This window comes from Triturus cristatus, chromosome 7 (genome assembly GCF_964204655.1).
Source record: "Triturus cristatus chromosome 7, aTriCri1.1, whole genome shotgun sequence".
Classification (NCBI taxonomy): domain Eukaryota; kingdom Metazoa; phylum Chordata; class Amphibia; order Caudata; family Salamandridae; genus Triturus; species Triturus cristatus.
Genome location: NC_140590.1, coordinates 1,763,972,832 through 1,763,992,078, shown reverse-complemented (window position 1 = coordinate 1,763,992,078; position 19,247 = coordinate 1,763,972,832). Strand labels below are relative to the sequence as shown.

Here is a 19,247-nt window from a genome sequence, read left to right as displayed (position 1 = left end):
GCGTACAAGTAAATAATCTGGTCAAAATTACTGTGTGCAAGTAAACTGACAAATAGTAGGGACTTTTGGGGCATTATAAATAAGCCGACAAAGGGCTCAAGAATGCAACAAGAAGCTGGAATCGGAGAAGAAATCTGGATTCAACACGTGCAAAACATGTATAGCAATACGAAGCATGAAAAACGAGCTATTACAAAGAAGGCCATAGTATCATCTCGGGAGCAACATCTAGATGCAGAAAAAATAGCCCAGGTAGAATGTAAAGAACTAGGACAAGAAATGAGTAGCAATGAACAAAATATCTTGATCGACACTAAACAATTAAGAAGAATAATACAACAACTAAAGACTGAGGCCAAATGGGCTTCCCAACGCGCTTTTTAAATACAATCCAGATTTTTGGGCAGACTATCTCACGCCTCTTTTCAATCAGATTTACAGTAAGAACAACATTCCCAAATCCTGGACAGGGAATATAATTCATCCAATATGTAAACAAGGAGTTTATTGCTAGCCGGGAAACTACAAATTGGTATCAATGATCAATATAGAGGCCAAGCTATATGCATCTTGTCTCCTAGTTCATCTTCAAGATTGGATGGAGGAAAAGAACATAATACCTAAGTTCCAAATGGGCTTTAGGCCAGGGATGGGCACCACAACTAATCTGGCCACCTTGTTACTTATAACTGAAAAAGCGGTAAAAAACAAAACTCGGTTGTATGCATGTTTAGCTGACTTGAAATCAGCATTCGACAGAGTGAGTAGAAACAATCTCTGGGAAAAACTAAAAGAATGGGGCTTACCAAGTAAATTACTGGACACAATAATTGCCTCATACAGTGAAACTTGGGCAAGAGTGAAATTAGGCGATGAGTGCAGCGCAACCGATAGTATTCCCACGCAGCAATGTCTAAAACAAGGCTGCGTCTTGGCGCCAAGCCTATTTAACGTGTTTCTCTCAGACATCAGTAAACATATGCGAGCAGTCGATTGTCATCCGCCAAATTTGGCCAAAGAATCAATTGCCTTTTTTCATTATGCAGATGACATTGTGGTGCTGAGCCAAAGCCCCATCGGATTACAAAGAGCGATAAACTACCTAATAACCTACTTGGACCAGGAAAACTTGGAATTAAACAAAGAAAAAACCAAAGATGTACGCCTAGTGGATACAAAAAAATCAAAGTTCAAATGGCTTGTAAAAGGGGCGACTATATGGAATGGGAGGCCTCGTATTGCTCTCAAGAAACTCACCTTCCACTGGTTCGATGGGGGGATAGGATTGCCTGATATTAGGAAATACTACTGGGCCTCACACTTAACACCAATAAACCACTGCACATACGGGAGGCCCGATGACCCCGCATTTAATATGGACAGGCACCTCCTCCCTAACGGCGCCTTCGCAAGGGCCCTTTACTCCAAACCGAACAGGCACCCGCTCACGGGCCCCACCAAGCATTCCGTCCACATCTGGCACACTGCGACCGCCTCCATGGGCTGGACCAATAAACTGACCCTTTTCACACTCCTGTGGGACGCTCAGAAACTTGGGTACTTGGGCAACACGCGGGGATTTGACAAATGGGACCTGATTGGCATATCGCGTTTCGGAGATATGTGGGATACAAGGGGGGTTAAATCCTTTGACTCCCTCCAGCTTCAGTATACCATGGCAGACTCAGAGCATTTCCGTTATCTGCAAATACGCCACGCACTACTGGCAGCACTGCCCCATGACGCCCTCCCACCTGATTATACACCACTGGAGGATAGGCTGCTAGCCGGCTATTTGCCAGAGAGAGCCATCTCCCTAACATACAGGAAACTCATCAATAATATGGACGACCCACTGGCGCCTTTGCGAGAAAAATGGGTAAGGGACGGTATTGAATTAGACGATGAGACCTGGCAGGCCGCGGTTTCCTCCCCTAAAACTGTCGCCATATCGGCGCGTCTCCGCCTTGTTCAGCTGAAAATCCTACACCGAGTCTATATCACGGGGCCCCAATTGGTACACATGGGTAGCTCAGTCGACGGTTATTGCAGAAGGGGATGCACACAGCCGGGCACGTTCACTCATATAATCTGGCATTGCGACCCTATACAGACCTACTGGCGAGACATCCACAGTATTATGAGCCAGGTACTCGAGCTAACTATACACCCAGAAGCTCCTAGATGCCTCCTCAATATCTGGGAACCTACTGACCTGGGCTCACACGCGATACAATGGGTCACACTGGGCTGCATGATTGCCAAAAGGAACATTGCTCAACTCTGGGTGGCCACGCAAGCCCCAAGGGCCATTGATTGGGAATCCGACCTCGATTGGTGTATGCTTAGAGAGAAGACAGTTTACGCAGCTAGGGGGTGCCCCCGAAAGTGGGCCAGGATTTGGTCTCCTTGGAACGCATACCGTGGTTACATATGTGCCCCACCAGACGATCCTGAAAGTGATAATGCCCCCTCACCATAACTTCCTCCTTTCATCCTTCTTATCCTGTATGATTTGTCTTGCTGTGCTCTCTATTAGTGATCTGATGGAACTGTGCCCATGTTGTATCTATTGCATAAATTCAATAAAAAGAGTTATAAAAAAAAAAAAGGGCCGACTATAGAATGGCAAGCATCCTACAAATACTTGGGCATAAAAATAGGGCGGGGTTTAACATACAAGGAACACAAACTGCCCCTAAAAGCAAAAGCGCAATCGTTAATCTTTGCGTATACAAAACACTAGGTTGCCCAAACCACAATCACCTCTTAAAAGTGATGGCTGCTCAAATTCTTCCCACACTGTCATATGGTCTAGTCACTTGGTGCGTCAAAGAGGCCGATTTGTAAAATGATCTTCAGACAAAGGTATATAAGGCTGTTTTTAAATGACCAAAGTCTGCATCTCCAGCTCGGGTTCAGTTGGAATTCGGCCTCCAGAATCAGAATTCCCAGAGCATGAGCGGCTTCGTGAAGTTATGTCATAAATTATGCACCTCCGGAATGGGCACATTGAATAGTTTATGCTGGGAAGAAATCAAACACCAGATGGAGCAAGAAACACCAAATTCCTGGGGAGGTTATTTGATAAAATCACTGGCCGAGCTTGAATTACGTATAGCATGGGAGAGCACGGCAGACCATACAAACTTCAGTAAATCTGTCAATGATGCAGCAAAGAAGAAATCTTTTTTGGGAAGACAAAAAAGCAATTTCCAAGAGTCGGTATGGGTGGACTGTGATAAACTCTTATACACCCCCAAAGCCTCAAGCTTATTTAGTAGCCCATTTCAAGATAGTGTTAAAAAAGAGCTTTACAGATTACCGGATGGGCATGCACGATTCAAAAGACCTTCAGCCATCTTGGAAAAACAACCAACAATCTGCCCACTGTCGACTATGTGGCTATTTTAAAGAAACATTAAGTCACCTGCGTATGTCCAGCAGTCAATGACTTGTGGAGACAGTATTTAAAACCCATTTTTAATTAGTTAAACATTCGTACGTGCAGGCAAGCCGTGATTCGCTGGATGGAAGGGTCCTCGATAATCTTGTCCTGCCGGGAGTAAAAAATCTGGCAGAAGTGAGGAAAGTTTTACGGAAAGCTAAACTGGAGGATAAATAATAGCATGAACAATGCCGGGGTGGGTTAAGTTCATTCATCCACTAAGAGCAAATTTAGTCCAGAGACAATTGGATTAGTAGGTTTACTGAAGACTGTTTGTTTTTTTATTTTTTTATTAAAAATTGTTTGCACTTTATCTCCAGGTACCTACTACTTCAACAGTGTTAGTTAATTTACCATCCTCAGATAAAATTAACTTGCTTGAAACAGTGGCTTAGCATTTACACTTTAGATAATAACTCAGGGGTATTATCTATGCCGTTTAGTTTTAAAAACTATTCACCCACAATTCTGTGAGGTTAGAGAACCCCACCATCAGGCCCTGGCTGCACCCACAGCTCTGCAGGGCTAGAGTTTCCCCTCAGGTAAGTTAAACACACACTGTTCTGTGGATTGCCTGCTTTCATAGACCCTGCACCCAAAACTCCACAGGACTCTCCCCTCCCACAGAACTTGCACCCACAGCTCCACACAACCAGAGTTCTCCTATGGCAGGCACTGCACCCACTGCTCCACTGGGATATGGTAACCCTCACGCAGATTCTATAGCCCTTGCTTTGTGGGGCTTGAGTATCCCCCTGTATCCCTGCATGCACTGCTCAAGTTTGGAGCTACAGGGCAAGAATAATGCCTTTGCATGCCCCTCCCCCATTGCTTCCCTTTACTAGCATGCCACTTCCATGAGCCCTGCACCACCTACTCTTCAGCGCTCTCCCCTTCCACAGGCACTGCACCCACTACTTTGTGAGGCCAGAGTAGCCTCCAAACAGAACCCACATTCACTGCTCTGCTGTGCAAGAATGCCATTACCACAGGCTCTGCAGCCATTTATTACAGCGTGACCTCCTTTCACATCCCTCATACCAACTGATCTGTGAGGCAAAATGAGCCTTCTAGCAGGCCCTGCTCCCACTACTCTGGTGATAGAATGTCCTTCTTGCAAACCTGCATCTACTACTACATGGAGCTAGAGTAGCCTTCCCAAATCCCCAATCCCACTGTTCCATGGGGCTATTCATTCCTGTACCCACTGCTCCACAGAGCTGTCCACTCCTGCAGGCCACACATCCACTCGCTGCCCCTCCAAACGCCACATACCCACTGTTCCATGGGGCTACAATACCCCTCACGCAGACTGTTCACACACTGCTCTATGGGGTGAGAGTAGCCTTCATACAAGGATAAAGTACTGTTCCCACTGCCCTACACCCACTGATCTGCAGGGTTGCCACCACCTGCTGGTCCTGCACTCACTGCTCAGTTTAATCTCTCACCCCGCTCCACAGTGCCGCGCTATCTTAGATTTATTTTTTGGTTTTTTTGTGTAGTGCAGAACAGAGCCAGACAACACACAGCTTATTTACATTTTGTAGAGAGATATTTGTCTGATGAAAGTGTATGCTCCCAATGTTGATGATGCTGCATTGTTTGGAACAGTTCTGAGTCGGCCGCAGACCACATGGGCCCTGAAATAATCCTGGTGGGGGATCTCAACTGTGCACTGGATGATGAAATGGGCTGACACCAAACCCGCAATGATGAGCGCTCCTCAATAATTTATGGGAGATCTGGGACTGCTAGATGTGGAGATGGTATGATGCCCTCAGGCTAAGGCTTACTCCTCCTTTGTCCCAGCTACTGGCACCCATCACCCCATTGACTATTGTCCAGCATCAGGCACCTTGGTGCAATGTGTGGACAGTGCTTCCTACTTGATTCTCTCTGATCAATCACTGCTCCTAGTATGATTTCAACTGCATAGAGAGACACTCAGGGTGCCGTTATGGAGGATGAGGGCGTATGCGCTGTCGGAACCGGTTTTTACCGCTGCGGTGGTGGAAAACCTTGATCACTATTTTACTGAAAACTGGGGTAGCACAGCCACGAGAGGTCTAAAATGTGAAGCAATGAAAGTGGTACCACGCCATGAGTGCTTGAAAGTAACCTATGGGGTCAAACAACAACTTAACCGAACACAGGCTAGGCTTCAGCAGCAGCTGGGTATTCTGGAGCCGGAGGGGGTTCAACTGCCTCTTCGTTTGCCTGACTGGAAGGAGCGCAAGGGAGAATTATTGGAAACCTGGGACAGATTAGACAAGTTTGTCTGATCCAATTGCAGACAGCGTCTCCACATGAAGGGGACAAGGCACGCTTATCCGCGGTGAGAAGGGGACAAGGCACGCTTATCCGCAGTGAGAAGGGGACAAGGCGCGCTTATCCGTGATGAGAAGGGGACAAGGCACGCTTATCCGTGATGAGAAGGGGACAAGGCACGCTTATCAACGGTGAGAAGGGGACAAGGCATGCTTATCCACGGTGAGAAGGGGACAAGGCACGCTTATCCGTGATGAGAAGGGGACAAGGCACGCTTATCCGTGGTGAGAAGGGGACAAGGCACGCTTATCCGCGGTGAGAAGGGGACAAGGCACGCTTATCCGTGATGAGAAGGGGACAAGGCACGCTTATCCGTGATGAGAAGGGGACAAGGCACGCTTATCCGTGGTAAGAAGGGGACAAGGCACGCTTATCCACGGTGAGAAGGGGACAAGGCACGCTTATCCACGATGAGAAGGGGACAAGGCACGCTTATCCGTGATGAGAAGGGGACAAGGCACGCTTATTCGTGGTGAGAAGGGGAAAAGGTACGCTTATCCGTGGTGAGAAGGGGACAAGGCGCGCTTATCCACGGTGAGAAGGGGACAAGGCACGCTTATCCGCGGTGAGAAGGGGACAAGGCACGCTTATCCGTGGTGAGAAGGGGACAAGGCACGCTTATCCGTGGTGAGAAGGGGACAAGGCTCGCTTATCCGTGGTGAGAAGGGGACAAGGCACGCTTATCCGTGATGAGAAGGGGACAAGGCACGCTTATCCATGGTGAGAAGGGGACAAGGCACGCTTATCCGTGATGAGAAGGGGACAAGGCACGCTTATCCGTGATGAGAAGGGGACAAGGCACGCTTATCCGTGGTGAGAAGGGGACAAGGCACGCTTATCCATGGTGAGAAGGGGACAAGGCACGCTTATCCATGATGAGAAGGGGACAAGGCACGCTTATCCGTGATGAGAAGGGGACAAGGCACGCTTATTCGTGGTGAGAAGGGGAAAAGGTACGCTTATCCGCGGTGAGACGGGGACAAGGCACGCTTCTCCGTGGTGAGAAGGGGACAAGGCACGCTTATCCGCGGTGAGAAGGGGACAAGGCACGCTTATCCGTGGTGAGAAGGGGACAAGGCACGCTTATCCGTGGTGAGAAGGGGACAAGGCACGCTTATCCGTGGTGAGAAGGGGACAAGGCACGCTTATCCGTGGTGAGAAGGGGACAAGGCACGCTTATCCGCGGTGAGACCCATCACTTGCTCATAATGGGGATTCGAGATTCACAGGGACATTTAGAAAGGCATCATAGAGGTATTTGCACAACATTTGCAGGGGGTGTACAGGGCCCCACCAGACATTACCAGTCAGGCGAAGTCCAATCACCTGGCAAATATTAGAATGGCCTCCCTGTCCTGGGAGGAGGGAAATGGGTTAGACGGCCCCATTACTATGGAAGAAATTATGGCTGCGGTATGGAGCTTGAAGACGGCCAAGGCCCCTTCGGAGAGACGGCCTGCCAGCAGAATTTTAACAAAGCGCAGCAGGGTTACAGTCTGACTGGTCCTGGAGGTATTCAATGAGGCATATAGTAGGGGGACACTCCCCGCCTCCATGAGGCAGGCAACCATTTGCATGCTCTCCAAGCCTGACCGAGAAGGCACAGAGGTAAAGTCCTACCTCCCTTTATCAGTGCTCAATGTGAATGAAAAAATACTTAATAAAGTATTGGCTACAAGGCTACTGTTGGACATGCCCTGGCTGATCGCTGATGATCAGTGTGGGTTCATCCCTCGCAGGAACACACTTTGTAATCTGAGGAGACTGTCCTTGGTGATGCATTCCCCGATACTAGACGAGGACCGGTACACACGGGTGCTGCTGGACATCGAACAAACGTTTGATTCCCTGTATGGGAATTTCTATGGGGGGATGGATATTAACAGGGTGCAATTACTATACAGCAACCCCTCGGTGTGGGTGCAAGTGCGGGGCGCAGTGTTGTGATGCTTCACTCTGAGTTGGGAGACATGGCAGGGGTGCCCCTTATTGCCCCTACTCTTCGCCCTGGGAATGCATCTCCTGGCTTGTCGGTTGTGGACCGTGACACAGGGGTGGGGGATAAAGATAGGGGAGTCCACACACGTGGTCTCCTTATATGCTGATGATGCCTTACTGTATTTGGGCAGCCAGCGTACTCGGTCCATATTATGTTGGCGGTTCTAACCGTATTTGGCCATTTAACTGGTATACATGTCAGTTGCACCAATTCAAAACTATTTCCATTGGGACAGCTAGCAGGAGCATTAAGGCAGTATTTACCTCGACTAGACCTTCCCTGGGAGACAGAGGTAGTGCAGTACTTGGGATTTAGAATCACGCACTGTAACTAAGGGCAGAGTGATAGATGGTTTGAAACCCTTAATCAATTGCTGGAAAACGCTTGATCTTTCCTTGTTGGGAAAGCTGGCATTAGTGAAGATGATCATATTACCTCATTGTCTCTATATTTTTCAAGGAGACCCTCTTTGAAATCCTTAAGAGACACGTTGCAGACCTGGATAGGTTAATAGTGGAATTGATATGGGTGGATGGGAGAAAGAGGGTTAGTTTGGCCACTTTGAAGCGCCCATGGGGTAGAGGTGGTCTCGACTTGCCCTCCCTGGAACTTTAATACCTCACTGTGCAGTTGCAGCATACGGTACACTGGTTGGACGACCAGGAAAATTGGGAAAGTAGGTTATTGAAAGGTACCTGCAATGGCGTTCCATTGCCCGAGTTGTTGATGATGTGGACAGGAGCCCCAGCCACCGTGCCCTATGTGGTCAGACAGGTTTGTGGGACGTGGCGGAGAGCAGTCAGGATGGTGCTACGGAGGGCTCCTTTTGTGCCCGATATGAAATAACTGGGTGCTTCACCCATTTAGACTCTTACTATGTATGTGGATAAATGGAGGGCAGGGGGTTGTACTACACTGCGGGACCTTTACCCAGATGACAGGTTCATTACCCAAGCGGATGCCATAGATACATTTCAGCTTGGATCAGGACAATTGCTCCAGTTCGCTAAAATCGCAGCAACTGCACGTGGAATAAGGCCATCTTTCCCAGATTCCCCACAGATTTCCCACACACTGCATGCTCTGTTGGCCATGGAGGGTGTGAGGAGGATGATTTCCCATATCTGTGGAGCTCTGTGGGAGGACGCTCCCCTGAAAGAGCTCCGATTGCCGTACGACTGGGAGGACATCAATGAAGGGGTGAAGTCTGTATCTACCAAGGTGAGGTTTAAACTACTGCAATACAATGTGATACATCAAATCTATCTCACGCCCAAGAGGCTTCACACAATATACCCGGAGCGCTCCCCTAGCTCCCCCCATTGCAGAATTCATACATATTATTTAGGGGTGTTTGGCCTTGAATGAATATTGGAGGGTGGTCCTCACTACACTGGGAAGTGCCACGGGATGGGAGATACCCAGGGAGGAGGGCTACTGTTTGCAGGGGCAGATACCCATTAAGAAAAAGAAAAAACGAAGCAGAAAAATTCTCATCCTGGGCCTAGTGCTGGTGAAGTGCAGGATTGACATTGGATGGCTCTCGCCGATGCCACTTAAATTAATAGACTGGCTGAAAGACATGACTGAATGGGCAAATGTGGAAGAAAGACACATGCGCAGAACACGCAGAGACAATAAACTGGCTGATGATTTGCACGCCTAGGCAGCAATGCTCTCTGAGCTATTGGCTCCCCAGATGAAGTGTCACTGTAGGAATATATGAAACAGATAAGGCAGCAAAGGCAAGGTATAAAAATGAAAGGCGCAAAGATGTATAATAGTGAATACTGATAATAGTGAATCATCTCTTTCGCCTCTCCCCAAGGATTACGACATCAATGCAGTGTAAATGTCTCGGAATTATGCTGACGCCAGTAGGGAATGGGGAGGGAAGGTAGGGGCTCATTATCAAGGATGGCGTTAAAATTATCACTGCTTTAGCGGCAGGAAACTGCCACTAAAGCAGCGATAATGGGCTTGATAATATACCCTTGAGAATTCCAATAGAAGCCCATGTTCTGGTGTCAACATGGGCTTCTATTGGAATTCTCTGCGGCATATTATCAAGCCCAAAAGCGGCGATAATTTTAACGCCGTCCTTGATAATATGCCCCCTAATCTTGTGTTTTTCTGGTAATGAGACATTCGTAACTATGTTAAATCTGCAACTATGATTCAGAAAATGGCCCAAAAAAAACCTGTACATTAAAATAAAAACTTTAGTATAAGGACGATATACATTTCATTAAATATCCAAATTAGTGCCGACTACACGGTGCTCAAACAGTGAACATGTATATATACAGCAACACAGAACAAACCACTGAACAGATCTCAATGTTGCATCGGATATGATATCAAACAAACGTAAGCGGAGATACTGTCTGTTCATATATGGTACATCCTAGGGAACATAACATGTTTTGAAAGCAACTTAGGGAGGGGGTTTTGAAGATTCGACCTGTGGTTAGTCTTTTGTCTCATCCGAACAAAAATAGTCTGACTAAACTGCCCTTAAAACCGTGGAATCTTGGGACCTTCAATAAGGCAAAACTAACAATGCGAACCTGGACACTCAGCTCCTTGACTGTCCCATCGAGGTAAATGGGTTACTTGGGAAAAGCACACCCTTGCATTGTTGCATTAGTTACTTGATGAAATCATGGACTTGCTTATGGCCTGCTCGACATTTTATCTGATCTCTGTCCCCAGGGGAACCACACATTTCCAACCAAAGAATTTGATACAACAGGGGGTCGGCCTGAGTACAAGACGGCCGACCTCCTGATAATTTTCTTAGATTTTTATGTTTCTCCCCATTTTTTAAAATGTTTATATTCCCATGCGGGGTGCGATCACGCCCCAGGAGAAAAATAACATATCTTTTAAAAGAATAAAATATTCTCTGGTTTTGGTCAGCCTGGTGCAATGAGGGCAGACCCCTTTTTACACTCCCTAATGGTTTTCCTGGATGTGGATCACAATCTTGCAGAGGTGCACAGCAAGGAGAACGTGCCAGGAAGGCATAGTTGGATAGTGGATATTATCCCTTTTACAACAAGGCCTCTGTGACGCACTGCGGCCCATAAAAATCCCACCTGAAAGCGGCGCAAGCTCTTACCCTTGGTCTTAACTACTGCTGGTGGGAAACTGTGGGGTCAGCGCGCCTCTTGATGCGCTGACGTCACAGATGGACGAGAGAGGGGTGGGGCAGACGCAGAAGTGATTCCACGTCACCCCCACCCTTTTGGTTTAAGAAGAAATCCTCAGGTGCCTGCACCGGAGGATCCTTTTAAGCACTCCTGACCGATGCCCCAGGGAGGGTGTGCTGGTGTCAGCCATTGGCCGGCTCCCACACCAAGGGAGTTAAATGAGAAATAAATGCTAGTTAAATGAATCAGTGAGAAATTCACTCTATTACGCTATGAAGTCCTGATTGGTTAATGTAATCACTGCAGATGTCTGTAAGTGTTACCAAACAGTCACTGAATTGAATCCTGGTCGGTACAGTGAGGAATAGTGCCTTGTGTGTTTATAATGGTCGAAGGTCACAGCCTGTGACAGAAAGCACTGTCAATATGTAAGTCATTAGTCTAAACTTTAATTACACACATTATAAGATAGGCTGTTGTAAAATCAAAATGATTTTGTGTTTAAGATGAAATAATTACTTCATCCATACAAGTATATAGTTTACCAATACCTAATCATATAGTGCCTAATGAAAACATGTTTATGTTTTCATTAAAATCATGTACTACCTAATGCAGCTGATAACCCCCTTACATTACCTCTCAAAAACAATAAATCTTTTTCACCATGAGGCTTCAATTGACCTCATGAATTAAAGTCAATAAAGGCTCCCAAGCAGCCTTTACACTTGGTGATTGGCCAATTGCACACATTTACGTGTCTTTCTGGTAGCAGGCACTTGGGTGGAAAGGCCTGCTTCTTTAGCTCCCTCTCGCTCTGGTTCACAGGCGACACTTTGACCTCTTCACTTTCAGCCAGAGGCACTTGAAGGTCTGCATTAACCATCTAGGTCCTGTTATTTATTATTAAAAAATATAAGAACCATATTTTTAAAATTAAAAAACAATGGGCACGTCGGTCCCCATAGATCCCACCCAGATCAACCTCTGTTTACATGATGTCCTCTCAGGTGAACCGAGGGGGTGGCAGGGGAAGACCAGCAGGGTCCCATTCAGATGCAAAGCCCTGACAGTCTGGACCCCTGGGACATCAAAGTAATAGCCCAGGAGAAGGAGGAAAGGAGCGAGATCCGTGGATACATTCGGCACACAAACCAATCTTTAATAGTTATACGAAAGCAAGCGCCCCGATTGGACCTGTATATATCAGTTCAATGTCAATAGTCAGGGCTGTAGCATTCTCAAAGAATGACAGACACAGGTTAAAGTTTGAAGGTTTATATGAGAAGTTTATAGGAAAAATACACAAATTATGCCTTCAATAGGTTTAGCATCAAAGCATACAAAACTTATGTATGTAAAACTTAGTTAAGTTCTATATGAAATCCGGCATAGATTCACTTTATTAGATTGGCAAATGGGGTGCCAGGGTAGAGAGACAAGTGAATCCTTTTATAGGACGTTAGACAATGAATGAATGAATGAAATAAAATTTATATTGCGCAACTAAAACCCGAAGGCATCAAGGCGCCTACAAAACAGATCAAAAACAGAAGGCAGAACACAACTACAGGTATGACCTCGCAAAAAGACGGGTTTTCAAAGCATTTCTAAATAGCTGTAGAGTGGGAAGGGACCTAAGTTCCAGTGGAAGAGCATTCCACCACTTAGGTGCCAGAATGGAAAAGGCTTTGCCCCCCCATTTAGTTCTTCGGATACGGGGGACTAATAAAAGAAGTCTATTAGAAGAGCGCAAGTTCCTGGAGGGGCTGTAGAAACATAGAATAGATCCTATTCCAGTAGAGCTACCATTAGCTAGGGCCCTATAGGTCATGCACATGGTCTTAAAAAGTATCCGGTCCTCTATAGGAAGCCAGTGTAACAGTTTTCTGGCAGAGGTAGCCGAGGCACGCCTGGGCAAATCCAGGACAAACCTAGCTGCTGCGTTCTGGACCATTTGCAAGCGCTGCAGCAGACTTTTATTCAGTCCCGCATATAGCGCATTGCAGTAGTCCAGCCGGGAGCCAATGAGAGCAACAGCAACTTGTTTTCTTGCCTGCTGCGAGAGATAGTGCTTGATCTTCCTCAGTATGTGTATAATGCCCCAACAAGTAGAGACAGTTCTATTGACTTGTTGACACATGCTGAGGGTGGGGTCGATCAAAACTCCTAGGTTCTTGGCCGAAGAGGCGGGGACAGGACACGCTCCCAGTGAGTCCGGCCACCAGTCGATTGACCATACCTCTTCCTTTCCTCCGAACACCATCACCTCCGTCTTCTCCCCATTCAGTTTCAATGAATTATGAATCATCCATTGGCCGACTGCCTCCATACAAGATCTAAAATTGGAGGCAGTCGAGCTAACTGACTGGGAGAGAGAGACGAGGATCTGCGTGTCATCTGCATAGGAAACTACCTCCATCCCAAAAGATCTAATTAGTCTGGCAAGGGGGGTCACGTATATGTTAAAAAGGGTCGGACTTAATGCCGACCCCTGAGGGACCCCACATTGCACAGACATGGATGGAGATAGGAACTCCCCCAGCTTCACTCTTTGCTCTCTTTGATCGAGGAAAGAGGTCAATAGATGCAGGGCTGCTCCCTCAACCCCGATCTCCCTCAGGCGCGATGTTAAAACTGAGGGAGAAAGGGTGTCAAAGGCTGCCGTGAGGTCTAGCAGGATCAGGAGGGTGGTCTGACCCCCATCCGCACGTGTGCGGATATTATCCAGCACTATGGTGAGGGCCGACTCGGTGCTATGTTCCCTTCCTGAAACCATGCTGGGAATAATCAAGGCAACCCAAACTTTCCACGAAAGCTGCAAGATGTTTATTCAGATGAGTTTCTAACATCTTCGCAGGTGCAGGGAGCAGTGAAATGGGGCGAAAGTTCTTTAGAACCCCAGGATCAAGAGATGGTTTCTTGAGTAAAGGTTTCACTACCGCCCTTTTCCATTGAGGGGGAAAAATACCATCCCTCATGGCCCTATTCATGATGTCAACGAGAGGGGGCAGGAGGGATTCCCTGCACTGCTTGAGGATCTTAAGCGGGCAGGTATCCAATGGCGAGCCTGACTTGGTATTGTCAGGAGGTTCTCTAAATCCTGCAAAGAGAGGGGAGGGAAGGATTCCAAACGTCCCAGAGAGGATTTCTCAGTAAGAGCAGTGAGAACAGGAGCCGCATCCACAGGTACAAGGGGCTCAATGGTTAAAGTCCTCTGCAGCTCTAAAGCGGAATAAATGTCAGAGATCTTCGTCTGGAAAAAGACAGCTATGCTGTTACAGAGCTGCTGCGAGGCAATAACAGGGTCCGGGGTTTGAAGGGACATAAGAGAGTCCACTATCCTGAAAAGCTCCTTCGGAGAGGAGAGTGAGGTGGTAAGGGCCGTAAAATGTTCCTGTTTAGCCCTTATCACTTCCATCTTGTATTTCCGCATCAGGGTTTTGTGGGCCTCCTTGTCCCCCCGATCCCAGCTAGTATGCCATAACCGCTCCCGTCTCCTGACTTCCTGTCTAAGAAATCTTAAATGCTCCGAAAACCAAGGGGCAGATGGCTTTTTTCTCGCTGAGTAGCGCGCCCGGATAGGAGCCGACTCATCCAGTGCCTCAGTGACAGCCTTTTCGAATTGCGCGACCGCCACCTGGACATTATCCTCCTGGAAGATGGACAGGCTAGAAGTCCAGGGAGCAAAGGAACTATTAGTGATATTCTTAAAATCCCTACGTAGTTCCCTTTTGCTCAGAACTTTTTCGTACCTGTCGACGGTCGGGCAGGACACCTCAAACGGTACGGCCAGGTGATCAGACCATGAGAGGAAGAAGGGGTCCTTTACCACCAACCTCCCATCATTGGAGAAGATCCCGTCAAGCGTATGACCCGCTCGATGGGTAGCACCTCTGACCAGTTGAGTCAGTCCACAGGCTGACATAACATCCAGCAGGGAAAGAGTATCATTGGCCTCCAACAACTCCAGGTGATAATTTAAGTCTCCCAGAACAGTTACATTTTCGCAACCAAAGTAAGGTTCTAAAATATGGAGCAGCTGTTGTCCAAAGTCCAATCTAGAACCGGGGGGACGATAAATCAAGATCCCATTAAAAGGGGTCTCATGAACACCTTTTAGAGAGAAGTACAAGGCTTGGAAGTTGTCCTTGGGGTCTGATAGAGGTTGGGTATAACAATAAAAGCTATCTTTATACAGAATCGCTAGCCCTCCTCCCACACGGCCCATTCTATCCTGCCGGGACAGGCAGTAGCCCACAGGGACCGCTTCAACAAGATCTGGACCAGAGGTGTCCTTCGCCCACGTTTCCGTGACAAAGACCCACGAGGTTTTCCTGTCCAGTATGAGCTCCTTAAAAGCAATATTATTCTTTATCAGCGAGCGGGCATTAATAAGAATACAGTCTTCTCTCACCGAGCTGATTCCTATATCAATATTGTGTCCTAACGAATGGGGGGATGGAGGAAGAATCAGACCCCCAGAGCCTACCAATGAACATCCGCAGCCTAAAGGAAGTATGAGATCATCCGGGGAGATCTTGTGGGAACACAAAAGTCTTGATGGTTTAAGCCTGAGAAGGTCATGATTAGAATATCTGAAGGACATAGGATTCGCCCTGCGATGACCAGACGTCCAGCCGGCCAGCCCGTCCTCAGCGCGGACGGGCGCAGACGGGCTGGACTCTGGCGTGACTCCGGCGTCACTGCGGCGCACACGCTGCGCGCAGACGCTGCGCGCCATAATGTCCAGTTAAAATAGGGCTCTATCCAGTCCACCTGACTGCTAGAGCGCAGAGTGAGGAGAGAGCTTCCCTAAAACCCACCCAAGATGGCGCCCAGTAATTACAAAGCGCGGAGGTCAGACCCGCCAAATAGCGGTGAGGGGCACGATTATAGTGCGGCAATGCGGTGGTAAATAAGAGCAAGGTAAAGCAGTGAGCACAACTAAAAACAAAGTAGAAGACAAAACGGGAGAATTAAAATCTCTGAAGCGTCTTAGTGCAAGCGCATCGCGCAGTAGTGGGGAGCCTAAACAATGTTTTTCATACATTACTACATTACTACTTAAGTCCATGGTTCTCAGGATATACACTAATGAGGAAAAAGCAATAAGAAATACATTCAAAGATTCTCTCATAGTACTATTACATTGGGTTCAATCATTCTCAAGCGTGAGTGTTGGTACATTGTACAACGATATCCTGGGACAGATGGAATGTCCTTGTTTAAGTACAGCATAGGGTGAGAATGCTCCCTGTTTATTTGTGTAAAACATGCAATTCTTTATTTAGATCAAGAAACATCAGTAGTAGTTGTCATTTGGTATATTAGAACATTAATTCAAGAAACACAGATTATGTTAACGTAAGCTCGGTTTCTAATGTATTTAAAGCAGACAAAAGCAAAACAGCTCTCACAATGACAAAAAAGAGATGGCCCAGAGGAGACGGGCATTATAAAGAGCTAATTTCCTAATTAACAAATTGACAGAGACGCCTTCATCATCATCAGCGAGATGCCCTGAGGAAGACAGGGAGATTTTGGAGCTTGATTTTTTTCTTCTAAAGTGCCATTATTACGGTTATTGCAGCAGGCGCAGTAGCACCAGGGGCCAGGAGTGTTAGGGGCCACTGCACCCCATTCATGGCTGTTCTACAACCAAAAAGAGAAATGGTACCCATTTTCCGTGCCAGCATTAGGGCGCCAGTAACCCTTGCTGTCCAGGGAACACAGGCGAAGCCACAGGGGACAAATGCAGGGCCTTTTTTCCTCTATTATATCAGGTCAGACAGTCTGCTTTGGTCCTCAGGCCTAAGGGTAATGGCCCAGTGGAGTGGGCAAAGGAGACAGGGCTGTAGGATCATTGGTGATGAAGGTGCAGTGGCATCAAGGTACAATGGTGTGAGGGGCCAAGTAAACCCCAATTATGGTTGCGTTACTATGCTTTCTTCCTTGCATTTTAGGTTTCTAAGCAATAACAAGGGAGGCAAAAACTGAAGCAGAAGATGCACCTTAGCTTGGCCACAGAGAGGTGGTGGGGACTGGGTGGTGCAAGATACGGTCCTGTGTTTTTAACAAAGGGCTGAGACAGCCGACTTTGCGAGGTAGCACCTTTCATTAGTGAAGCAGATGCAGCTGCACTGGAGCTCAGACGTGTTAGAGGCACAGTGCATCATGAAAGGGACATAGAGCCTGTTTCAAGAGTGCAGCGATGGTCAGGCATCGTGGAGAAACAGTGAAAGAGGCACCGGAAACACAATGCTACTCAAAGCTGCTGCTATCATTGCTGCACCTGGTGCAGTTGATTGGAACCCAGGAGTGTGAGAGGATCAAATCACCCCTATTATGGGGAGCAGGGTTTTTTGGCAATTTCCTATTTTTGTTTGATGAATTTGGTCTTTTATAAGTGAAGTCTCAATTTGAATAGGGTTTATGATCTAGAGAAAAAGCACCACTGAAATGATCTGATAAGCCCCACTCCCTGCACTCATCCTTGTCCCTCACTTCAAACCATTTTGCTTAACGGGGGCTCATAGCAATAAAGTTTTCAGTTCTCTGGATTAGAACCTAGAACAATAGAGTGAAGGATCTGTAGAAACGGCAGCAGATGGATTGTTATATGCTGATACTAAAACAATATGGCCCTGAACAAAGATTCTGTTTTTCAGAAAAAACAATTACTCAGAAAAGAATATATTTATTGATCTAAGAAAGTAAAGACTGTTGACTCATTTAAGAAGACATTTGAACATAGTACAACATTTAGCCTTCATTGCCAATTGGCCAGATATGGCAAGGAATATGTATGTCATATGTATGACCCAACATCTCACACTAGCTTGAGTCCTCCAGATGTTTGTTGCGTGAAATATGTAACCACAATGGTTGAAATTGTGAAGACTTGTGAATCATTAATGGAATATTACTTCATTGAATTTACAGCTGACCCCCAAGGTCCCCATTTCCGGAGACCTGCCCTGTGGATATTTGTCTCACTGATGGTCCTGATAATCATGGCTGTTGTGGCATCTGGCATTTGGAGTAAGTGAATAATTACACAGATCATTTTACAGAAATATAACATGATGGAGATGTTTATTACTGAATATGTAATACCAAGTAATAGTAGAAGTAGCTCGAAGGAGCTTGAATAATCCAATTGTGGCTATCAGTTTGGGTATGTGTGTGTGTGATTGTTCTTGTGTGTGTGTTAGTGATGTATGTGTGTGTGGGATTCATTGATAATACATTGGTGGTGACTGAACCAGAGAAGTTGACTTTATAGCATAGAGGCCAATATGCTATAAAATCAACTTCTCTGGAGTTTCAGATTTTATCAAAAACCTTCAGTGATTATTGATAATTTTCCACAAATTACAGCTACACTCAGAGTTCCTACAGGACTGATGTGGGTAACTGAGGAGGATTGTAGGCTTCATGCAGTCCTGGAAGTAGATCAGAATGGAACTTTTGTTTAAGGAGAAGTGAATGGCCATCTAGAATAGTTTAGGATCAATATAGTTGCTACCACTCCATGGTGGAGGCTCCCAACTTACCCCTCTCAGGAAAAGAAGTCCAAGTTGTAGCCATTTCAAATTAATAGGTGACTAATAAATTGCCAGCTAATGTCCTGATGAAAGTTAGTTCCATTACAAATGATTATGAATGCATAGTCAGTTAGTCCATTTAATGTGTTTGGGGGATATCTAATGTGTAAACCTAACTGCTTAATTTACTGCACACTGGATGTAATCGGTATTCAGACAAATGATGAGTCTGAGTTTAATAAAAATGCAAGAATCAATAATTAAACTGTTCCAAGTTTTCACAGCAGAAGAATTACCTCCAGATTTAAAACATACTTTGAACATGAGATTTGGCATTTTTCAAGAAAAGTGATTGAGTTGATTAAAAGCGCAAAGCTATTGCTGACCACTGTAAAATCAAATACAGGGTATCCCCACGGTTGAATGACAATACAATGCAATAGCACACATGCCTTTACCAGCAAATGTTTACAATGCATGCATTTACCTCTCGTCTACCTTTACCATGCCGATAAGTATATATAAGTTATGTTTTTTATATATATAAATAAAGTTACTCAAACACGAGTTAAGCGCACTCGAGACGAGGTGAATAAAGGATTATATTTATGGAGCTTCTAGCCCCTCAAACTCGTTTCGGCCAACAACCTTGATCATGCATGGGTGTCGTTGTAATACAGACATGTTAAATACCAGTTAACAAACCACATATGTATACAATGAAAAAAAATAAACAACAGACTAGATTTCAGTGTGGCTCCAAA

The 19,247-nt window shown here is 46.2% G+C and overlaps 1 protein-coding gene across 1 annotated transcript in view; it reads left to right on the top strand.

Moving 5' to 3' along the window:
• Nucleotides 1–19,247, top strand: part of LOC146813019 (killer cell lectin-like receptor subfamily B member 1A) — a 574,194-nt gene that overhangs the window by 415,830 nt on the left and 139,117 nt on the right. Inside the window, exon 3 of the mRNA XM_085620045.1 lies at nucleotides 17,879–17,977. Within this exon, the coding sequence (XP_085476171.1) occupies nucleotides 17,879–17,977 (99 nt within the window). The remainder of the gene's footprint in view (nucleotides 1–17,878; nucleotides 17,978–19,247) is intronic.